Source organism: Terrapene carolina, unplaced genomic scaffold, assembly GCF_002925995.2.
Source record: "Terrapene carolina triunguis isolate 2854851 unplaced genomic scaffold, T_m_triunguis-2.0 Scaffold868, whole genome shotgun sequence".
Classification (NCBI taxonomy): Eukaryota; Metazoa; Chordata; order Testudines; family Emydidae; genus Terrapene; species Terrapene triunguis.
Genome location: NW_020665219.1, coordinates 470,461 through 480,427, shown reverse-complemented (window position 1 = coordinate 480,427; position 9,967 = coordinate 470,461). Strand labels below are relative to the sequence as shown.

The 9,967-nt window shown below is 64.0% G+C and overlaps 1 protein-coding gene across 1 annotated transcript; it reads right to left on the bottom strand.

The window, feature by feature from the left end:
- Positions 1-2,387: 2,387 nt before the first annotated feature.
- Positions 2,388-8,572, bottom strand: SALL2 (spalt like transcription factor 2). Its single transcript, XM_026660939.1, is given in 5 exon segments — positions 2,388-2,672; positions 3,058-3,276; positions 3,278-3,457; positions 3,608-5,862; positions 8,472-8,572. Coding segments are annotated over 4 exon segments (2,652 nt in total). The 5' UTR covers positions 8,488-8,572; the 3' UTR covers positions 2,388-2,672; positions 3,058-3,075.
- Between the last annotated feature and the right edge of the window lie 1,395 nt (positions 8,573-9,967).

The following is a 9,967-nucleotide window of genomic DNA, read 5'->3' as shown; positions in this document are numbered from 1 at the left end:
GGGAATCCTGCTGGTGTCACCACTGCCCCCTCGTGCCCTTTGCCGCCTGACCCTCTTCCCTTTGACCCTTTGTTTGCCCCCTGACCTCCTTGCATCACCAATGCCCTATGATTGGTCCCTGACCCCGTGCCCCTCCGACCTCTGAACTCCATGGTCTCTCTCTGCCCTTTGACCCCCGCGCCCTTTGACCCCCACTGCCCCCAACCCCTCACCCAGCGGATCCTGTTTCCGCCGCCGTTGGAGCCGCTCCCGCAGCGAGTCCAGCTGCTTCTTGTGGGCCTGGATCGAGCTCCACGTGTCCGACATGGTTCGGCCCGGCCCGGGACGCGGTCTCCGGCCCGCCGCCCTTCCCCGCTTAGGCAGCCCCGGGCACCGGGACTGACCGATGCTGCTCACCCGGGCCGCGCGAACACGAGTAACCGGAAGTGCCTCGGGGGGGATGGAGATAAGGAGCGAACATTTCCTGTTTCTACCCACACCGCGAAGCCGCCGCCGCCATCATGTATACTGGCAAGCGACGACCATTTTGGTTATGGATGTGTGTACAGAGCGGCCATCTTGGTTAGGGGTAATTTTTAAAGCCGCCATCTTGGTTATCTTTGGGTTAAAAAAACCAGCCGTCTTATTTACTGGCAAACGACGGCCATCTTGGTTTTAAAGCCTCCACGGCGGCCATTTTTGACTGGGGCATAGTAGGCGTCCATCTTGATTAGTGACGAATGCGGATGTCTTGGCGGACATCTTGTTTACTGGCACAGAGGCGCCTAGTCGCCATCTTTGTTACTGGCATAAAAGGTTTTTGGCCCTTGTTGGTCATTGGTGCGGCTGTACTTCGACTCCACACCAGCCTCGTTGATGGTTGGCAGAGTCTGACTCACCCCCCTCACAGGGCAGTGGTTGCAGCCATGTTGGTGTCTGGCCCCCGTCCGAGGTGGCAGCCTCCCTGTTGGTCTCTTGCATCAAGGTGGTGAGTAGAGGATGTGGCAATCTCACTGTGAAGTTTGGGCGGCCATGTTGGTTACTGGCACCAGAGCATTCCTTGCCCAAGCCACAAGCCTTGTTGTCAATGCAGTGGACCGTGGAGGCAGCCATCTTGGTCATTGGCACCTGGGCGCAAAGCCGGGCCCGCTGGTGACTGGGAGCAGCTGCTTTTCGCAGACACCAGGGAGGCCGTTCTGGCACGAAGGAGCCTGGTAGTGAGCGCCTGGCACTGATCCGATCCTGGGCAGGGATGGGGGCCTAACCCTGCTCCCTTTTCTGCTGCAGCTTCTCCTTTCCCTGGCGTGCTTTAGGCTGGTTGGAGGATAACATTTGCCATTCCTCCAGCCCCTTTGTGTCCCCAAGCACATCACCCCCTTCCCCCCCCAACATGCAGCCACATCTGGAGAGCAGCAGGAGAGTTTGGGGCAGCAGAAAACACACCCCTGGGTGTTTGCCCCATGTAGAGCAAAGGGGAGCCCTAGATTGCCAGGCAGGTCACACCCTAGGATTCAGGATCCCTGAGTTCCAGTCCCAGTTCCGCCACAGACTCACTGTCTTTGAATCTAGCCCTAGCTCCCTCCTGGGGGTAAAGAACTCTTCCCTCCCCCTGACTTTAGCATGGCACCTGGGCTGATGGGGTGGCTGCTCTGCCCTGGTGCGGGGGCTGGAGAGGGGAGAGAGACAGGAAGAGCTGGCAGATGCAGGAGGGAGGGAAAATGAAACAGGGGTGGCAAGGTAGGAGGGGAGGGAATAACAGCTGAGCTGGAGAAGGAAGGGGGGTACGACTTTGGGGATTAGTGCTGGCTGGACGTTCCCCTCACCAGAGGCCTCCCAAGCAGCTCTGGCTGGGTCAGGCTTAAGCAGCTCAGGCGCATTATGTGAAACTGGCAGGGAGGGGAAAAGAGCTGGGCCTGGAGCTGTGGAGCAGGGCTGGAGACAGGGAGTACTTGTAATCCACTGGGGAGTGTGTGTGACCCCCCTCTCCCCCCCAGTGCTGATCCACAGAGAACATGAGCATGTTACAGCCCCCAGCCACATGGGCCTGGCTCGTTAGTCACACTGTAGGTAATGAGGCCATCTAAGTGTGTACATGTCGCTGCTGCTCCCTGCTGGAGGGATGAGCCCTGCCGTGTGTCTGTGTGTCCCTGTTGCCCCCTGGTGGAGCTGACGAGTCCTGCCATGTGTGCACCTGCTGGAAGGGACAAGCCCTGCTGTGTGTCTGTGTGTCCCTGTTGCCCGCGGCTGGAGGGGACAAGTCCTGCTCTGTGTGTGTGTGTGTCCCTGCTGCCCCCTGCTGGAGGGGATGAGCCCTGCCGTGTGTGTGATACAGAGAAACATCTGAATCTCCCTACTCACCTCCCCCTCCCATCCTCTCCCTGGGGAGAATAAGATCCGAGTCTCTGGGAATTTGTCAAACTGCTTTAATGGTGGACACAGACAAAGTCCCGCTGACCCTGGCCAGAGCAGCTGGGCCTTTGTTCTACACTAGAGGGCGCTTCACTATGGGTTCAGGGTGGCTGGGACGAGCCCTGGTCCCTGCGCCAGGGTCCTGCCTCCCATCCAGTCCCCTCTGAGCTACGGTAAAAGTAAAAGACTAAAATGCCACTAAAGTTGTGTGGGGGCCGAGTCCCCGATGCCTGATCCCCCCGCGGGGGCTGGTGCCTCTTGCAGCACGCCAGGGCTGGCGCCCCCTGGAGGAGAGAGAGAGAGATGGGGTTAGGGGACAGCACTGCTGGGCAGAGTGGGGTTGCACAACCCCCCCAAACTGATGGCATGACCTCTGACATCTACCCCTCCTACTGATTGACCTCTGACCCCAAATCCGTCCCACCAAGCAACCTCCTACCCCAGCCCTCTCCCAAGTGACCCCTAGTCTGCCCTGGCCCCCATGCTTTCCATCAACCACCCTCCCAGCTCCCTGCCCCCCAAGAAGTGGCTAAATTGGGGAATGAGCCCCATGGCTGGGAAGGTTGGGGGGATTTCCTGTGTCTCTGGGGCAGCCCTTCATCACAGCTAGGCTGGACTTTGGGGTCAAACTCCTTCTCTTTTTATTCCCCGGGGGAGGAGGGATGTTACCTGCTGAGGGCAGGTCGGCTACTTCTCCGCCTTGCCTTGGCTCTCTGGGACAGCCTCCCCTGCAGCTGGAAGTCCTCCTGCCGGCTTCTCCTTGGCTTCAGTGGGGGCCGCCTTGCTGGGTGCGGTGGCTGGGCCAAAAAGTACAGGGGTTGCAGTAGAGGAGGAGGGGATGGCGGTGACAGGGGGGCCCCGGCAGGTCTTGGCGGCCAGGCCCCCCCCCTGCGATGAAGGCCGTGTACTGGTTCCAGAAGGACAGGGGCCCCACCAGTTGGGTTGGCACATCCCGCGCCAGGAACTCCTGCAGCTTTGCTGCGCCTCCTGGTGCTGCTGGGGCCTCTGGGACCAGACGCCGGCCACGCCGTGCTGTGCTGCAGCTCCACGCTGTGCTGCCCAGGGGAACCTGCCACAGGGACAGAGACAGACAGGGGAGCCCATTACATCTCAAGGGAGACCCTGTGTAAAGGCAAGGGCAGATGGGGGAGGTTCGAGCAGGGAGAGAGGCAGGGGACAGGCTCGGGGGGGTGGGTGGGAGGAGCAGGGGCTCCCTTACCTGGTGGTGGGCTGCCAGGGCGTGCTTACGCAGCGCTGCCCCGTCGGGGAATCCCTCCTTGCAGACCCCACAGGCCAGCGCCACCCCGTCTTTGGCCTGGCTGGCCCGTGGCTCCTCGGCTCCAGCCCCTGCTGCCCCCTCCTCCTCTCCCTCCTGTGCTCTGTCTCCTCCTCCCTCTGCCTTCTGGGTGCTGGGGTCCCCTTCTCCCTCCACGGCGGGTGGGGGGCTCCCTCCCCCAGGAGGCGAGGCGCTGGGATCGGCTGCTCCCCCCACCTCTAGCTTCCCAGCATCCTCCTCTTCCTTGGCATGAGCCGGGGCTGCTTCCTCCTCCGGGCTGGATGCCCCCTCCGAGCCCCCCAGGGCCTTCTCTGTGCTGCTGTCAAGTGAGTCCTCATCGCTGCCTTCCTCTTCCTCCTCCTCCTCCTCCGACAGCTCCTCCTCGTCCCTCTGCGGGGCGGGGCCCTCGGGCTGGCGGGGGCCCTCCCCCGGGGCGGCAGGGGGCTCGGGCAGCAGGGCCCCATTGGGGATCTGGCCCCCGAGGTGCATGCGGACGTGTTGCTGGAGGCTGACGGCGTTGGTGAACTTCTTCTGGCAGATGGGGCAGGAGTTCTGGGCTCGGGCGGCTGGGCTGGCCTTGTGGCCCACGAAGTGCGCCCGCAGGTTGCCCCGGGTGGAGAAGGCCCGGCCACACACCTTGCACTTGAAGGGCCGCTCCCCGCCGTGCTGCCCGTAGTGGAGGCGCAGTGCCCGGGGGCAGCTCAGCACCCGCAGGCAGATCACGCACTGGTTGGGCCCCGAGGAGGAAGAGGGCGGCGAGGAGGCTGAGGGAGCCGCCGGGCCGGCTCCGGGCGAGGCCCCCTGTCGGTCGATCTTCTCCACCAGCTGCTGCAGCTTGGAGGTCTCTGAGGGGGAGGCTCCCAGCGGCTCCAGCACGTAGGGGAAGGGGAAGCCGGTGCTGCCTGCCTTGAAGTGGTTGGCCAGCAGGGCCCAGCTGGGCAGCTTGCCCAGGGGCACCCGGGCTCCTTCTGCTTCCCTCCCTGGCGGCGTGTTCTCGTCCCCCTTGCCGCGCCCCTCGGCCGCTTTCATCAGCACTAGCTTGTTGAAGACGGGCAGGGTCTGAGCGGCAGCCGCACCCCCGGCCGCGGTGCCCGAGAGCAGCGTCAGACTCTCAGTGGCGCTCAGCCCCTTGCGCTCGGGGGGCGCCGCTTCCTCGCCCGGCTCGGCCTTCTCGGGCGGCACCGACATGCCGTAGGGCAGCCCGGCGCCGGTCAGCACGTAGTCGAGGTGCTCAGGGACCGGGTGGGGGTTCATCTGGACATGCGGGTACTTCTCCCGGTGCCGGTGGAAGTGCACCTTGAGGTTCCCCCGGGTGGTGAAGCGGTTGCCGCAGACGTTGCACTTGTAGGGGCGCTCGCCCGTGTGGGAGCGCAGGTGGATCTGCAGGGCGCTGTCGCTCCCGAAGACCTTGGCGCAGAAGCGGCACTTGTGCCGACCCCCTGGCTTCTCCTCCAGCCCCGGTTCGGTCCCCCCGGCCCCGTTCTTCTGCCGCAGCAGCCCTGGGGAGGTGGCCTGTTCCAGGCCCCGCGCTGCCCCCAGACACTGGGCAGCCAGGAGCCCCGTGGAGGGGAACGCTGGGGCCAGGATGGGCTCCGCTTTGGGGCCCCTGGCGCTGCCAGGGAAGGGGTGGTAGAGGTGGAAGAAGGTGGGCTTGGGCACCTCTGGGGAGCCCGACACCTGGGTCCTCACCGGCTCGGACTTGATGGAGAAGACGGGCAAGGGGGCCTTGGGCTGGTGGGAGGCCCCTGGGGCTGGCTCTGGGGCGGGGGCCGAGGTGGCCGACTGCCCCAGGGAGCCCAGCAACAGCACCTGCCGGCAGATCTCCTCCGTCATCTGCATCTGATGCAGCTGGCGCTGCTGGAGTACCCGCAGCTCCTCCAGGATCAGGGGGATGTTGAGGTGCCCGGAGTGGGGGGGGGCAGCTGGCGGAGCCAGGGGCGGTGGCGGCGGAGGAGGGGGCGGCTCCGGGGCCAAGGGGTTGCTGGCCAGAGGAGCCGTCTCTGTCTCCATGCCCGGGGGGCTGTCGGGCCGGGGCTCCGAGGAGGAAGAGGAGGAGGAGGAGGAGGAGGAAGAGCCAGCGCTGTCTTGCCCGTTGGCTGAGGAGGAGGAGGAGGGAGGGGGCTGGTTGGGGTGACAGGTGTCCCGCTGGGCAGCCAGCTCCGTGGGGCAGGACGGGGCTGCCTCGTCACTTGTGTCCCCTGTGGAGACAGAGAGACAGAGGGTCAGACCTTGGGGGGGCAATGCCAGGGGAGCCCCCAGCACCCCAGAGCTTCTGCAGCTCCCCCAAACCATAGGGGAACCAGAGACCGCTCCCATATCTATAGGGGGTGTCCCTACATCCCCCCAAAGCTATAGGGGGCAGAGGAGCCTGCTCCCCTCAAGGCTGCATAAGGGCTGGGGAGATTCCTCCCACCAGTCCCCTCCATGCAGTCCTCCCACTTCCCCGCTCGAAATCCGCCCGGAACACCGTGCCCAGCTGGCTTTCCCCGCACGGTGCCCCCTGACTCCACGCACCCCCACCCCCCACAGGCACAAGAGGGTCCGGGGAGGGGGGTCAGGTCCCAGGCTGAGAGGGAGACAGTGCAGGGTTCTCCTTTCCCCAGGGTGTAAATCAGGAATAACCCCATTGGGACACATGAGACATATGGACAGACTGACAGAGGGCACAGGGGAGGGACGGACAGACAGACTGAGGGTGCAGGGTATGGATGGACGGACGGACAGAAAGGTGCAGGGGACAATCGGACACAGAGGGTGCAGGGGAGGTACGGCTGGACAGACATGGGCGCATGGGGTGCACGGGATGGACGGACAGAGGCTGCAGGGGTCAGACAGACACTCGGTGCAGGGGAGGGAGGGATGGACAGACAGACATAGGGGCACAGGGGAGGCACGGACAGACAGACAGAAAGGTGCAGGACGCGGGCAGACGGACAGGGGCTCATGGACAGACAGAGGGTGCAGGGAATACGCGGACGGACAGACAGAAAGGTGCAGGGGACAGACAGACACAGAGGGTGCAGGGGATGGACGGACGGGCGCAGGGAACACACGGACAGACAGAGGGTGCAGGGAATACGCGGACGGACAGACAGACAGAAAGGTGCAGGGGACAGACGGACACACAGGGGTTGCAGGGGACGCATGGACAGACACAAGGGGTGTAGGGGACGGACAGACACGCAGAGGCTGCAGGATGCGGACGGACAGGGGCGCATGGACGCACGGACAGACAGACAGAAAGGTGCAGGACGCGGGCGGACGGACAGGGGCTCATGGACAGACAGAGGGTGCAGGGAATACGCGGACGGACAGACAGACAGAAAGGTGCAGGGGACAGACAGACACACAGAGGCTGCAGGGGACGCACGGACAGACACAAGGGGTGTAGGGGACGGACAGACACGCAGAGGCTGCAGGATGCGGACGGACAGGGGCGCATGGACGCACAGACAGACAGACAGAAAGGTGCAGGGAACAGACGGACACACAGAGGATGTAGGGGATGGACGGACGGGCGCAGGGAACACACGGACAGACAGAGGGCACAGGGAACACACGGACAGACAGACAGAAAGGTGCAGGGGACAGACAGACACAGAGGGTGCAGGGGATGGACGGACGGGCGCAGGGAACACACGGACAGACAGACAGAAAGGTGCAGGGGACAGACGGACACACAGAGGGTGCAGGGGACGGACGGACGGGCGCAGGGAACACACGGACAGAGGGCGCAGGGAACACACGGACAGACAGACAGAAAGGTGCAGGGGACAGACACACACACAGAGGCTGCAGGGGACGCACGGACAGACACAAGGGGTGTAGGGGATGGACAGACACGCAGAGGCTGCAGGATGCGGACGGACAGGGGCGCATGGACGCACGGACAGACAGACAGAAAGGTGCAGGATGCGGGTGGACGGACGGGCTCATGGACAGACAGAGGGTGCAGGGAATACGCGGACGGACAGACAGAAAGGTGCAGGGGACAGACAGACACACAGAGGGTGCAGGGGAGGTAGGGATGGACAGACATGGGCGCACGGATGCACAGACGGACAGAGGGTGCAGGATGCGGACGGACAGGGGCGCATGGACGCACGGACAGAAAGGTACAGGACGCGGGCGGACGGACAGGGGCTCATGGACAGACAGAGGGCGCAGGGAACACACGGACAGAGACAGAAAGGTGCAGGGGACAGACAGACACAGAGGGTGCAGGGGATGGACGGACGGGTGCAGGGAACACACGGACAGACAGAGGGCGCAGGGAACACACGGACAGAAAGGTGCATGGGACAGACGGACACACAGAGGGTGCAGGGGATGGACGGACGGGCGCAGGGAACACACGGACAGACAGACAGAAAGGTGCAGGGGACAGACGGACACACAGAGGCTGCAGGGGACGCTTGGACAGACACAAGGGGTGTAGGGGACGGACAGACACACAGAGGCTGCAGGATGCGGACGGACAGGGGCGCATGGACGCACGGACAGACAGACAGAAAGGTGCAGGACGCGGACGGACGGACAGGGGCTCATGGACAGATAGAGGGTGCAGGGAATACGCGGACGGACAGACAGAAAGGTGCAGGGGACAGACAGACACACAGAGGGTGCAGGGGAGGGAGGGATGGACAGACATGGGCGCACGGATGCACAGACGGACAGAGGGTGCAGGATGCGGACGGACAGGGGCGCATGGACGCACGGACAGAGGCCGGACGAGCCGCCCCCCTCCGGGCTGCGGAGGAGGCCCGGGACCGGTCCCAGCCGGGCGGGCCGAGGGGCAGTACCGCACCTGCGGGCTCCGCCATGGCCCGTGTCCCCGGGCGCTGGAGCTGCGGGCGCGGGGCGGTCTGGGCGCGGGGCCTGCGCGCTCCGGGCGGAGGAGAAGGAGGATGCGGGGGGAGGAAGCAGGAGGAGGGAGCGGATGCAGGGAGGAGCCGGAGCGGATCCGACCCGCCGGGGCTGCAGGGACCTCTGGTGTCCGGAGTCCGGGGCGGCGAGCCCGGGGCCAGCGCTGCGGGCGCCCCGACGCACCGGGGTCCCGCTCCGTGTGGAGCCCAGCCGGGGTCCCTGCGCCCCGAGCCCAGCCGGGGGTCCCCAAGTCCAGCTGAGGGTCCCCGAGCTCCGAGCCCAGACGTGGGTCCCTGCGCCTCAAATCCAGCCAGGGGTCCCTGCGCCCTCATATAGGGGGGGGGGTGTCCCTGCACCCTGTAGATCCCAGCTGCGGGTCCCTGCCCCTCCTAAAGAACCGGGATCCCTGCTCCCTGATATTCCCCCATGCCCAGGGCAGCTGCACCCAGGGGAGGGGGTGGGACAGATGGATGTGGGTTTGCGGAAGGAGTCCCACTAGGCCAGTGGCTCTCAACCTTTCCAGGCGACTGTTCCCCTTTCAGGAGGCTGATTTGTCTTGTGGACCCCCAAGTTTCACCCCACTTAAAAACTAGTGCTTACAAAATCAGACGTGAAAATAGAAGAGTGGCCCAGCCACACTAGTACTGAACAACGGCTGACTTCCTCGCTTTTACCCTATAATCATACACTAAACCAACGGGCACATCAATGTTGTACCCACATTTCCGTCTGTAGCATAGAGAGCAGCACAAACAAGTCATTGTACGCTAGCTTAGTTTGTACTGACTTCCATAGGCTTCTTCTGGAGCCTGTTGTAAAACTAGGCCGATCTCTAGCTGAGCTGAGGGACCCCCTGGAAGATCTGTGTACCCCCAGGGCTCCAAGCACTGCCAGAGGCCAAGCCAGCAGGTGTGGGGATAACCTGGGGACCCAGAAGCTGGGTGAATTGGCGTGGCTTCCTTCACACAGGTTTACACCAGCCCAGGATCCAGCCCCGCTGGTTCTGGAGCAGCAGGGGTCAGTGTACACTGCGGGGGCTTCAGGCCTGCGGGGCCCTGCTGCTTGGCACCAGACAGACACAGGGGGAGCTGGACTGGGGGGACTGTCCCTGACATGTTTGCTCTGACCAGCCGCCCCCCCAGGGAGCCCCGGCCCGTTTCTCTGGCTCCCTCGGCCGCAGCCAAAGTCCCAAAAAGAAAAACCCCAAACTCAACAGAAGAGAAGATTTCCAGGGCTCACAGGGTTACCTAGCAACCGCACAAAGGGTCCCCAGGGGGCTGGGACAGGACCGGCGCTGCACAGAGTGGGGAAGAGACAGACGGACGGACGGACAGATGGTGTATGGAGATGGGTGGGTGGATGGATGGACAGGTAGAAAAGTGTGTAGGAGACGACAGACTTATAGATTGGGTGCATGGGGACATATAGAGGAGGGGT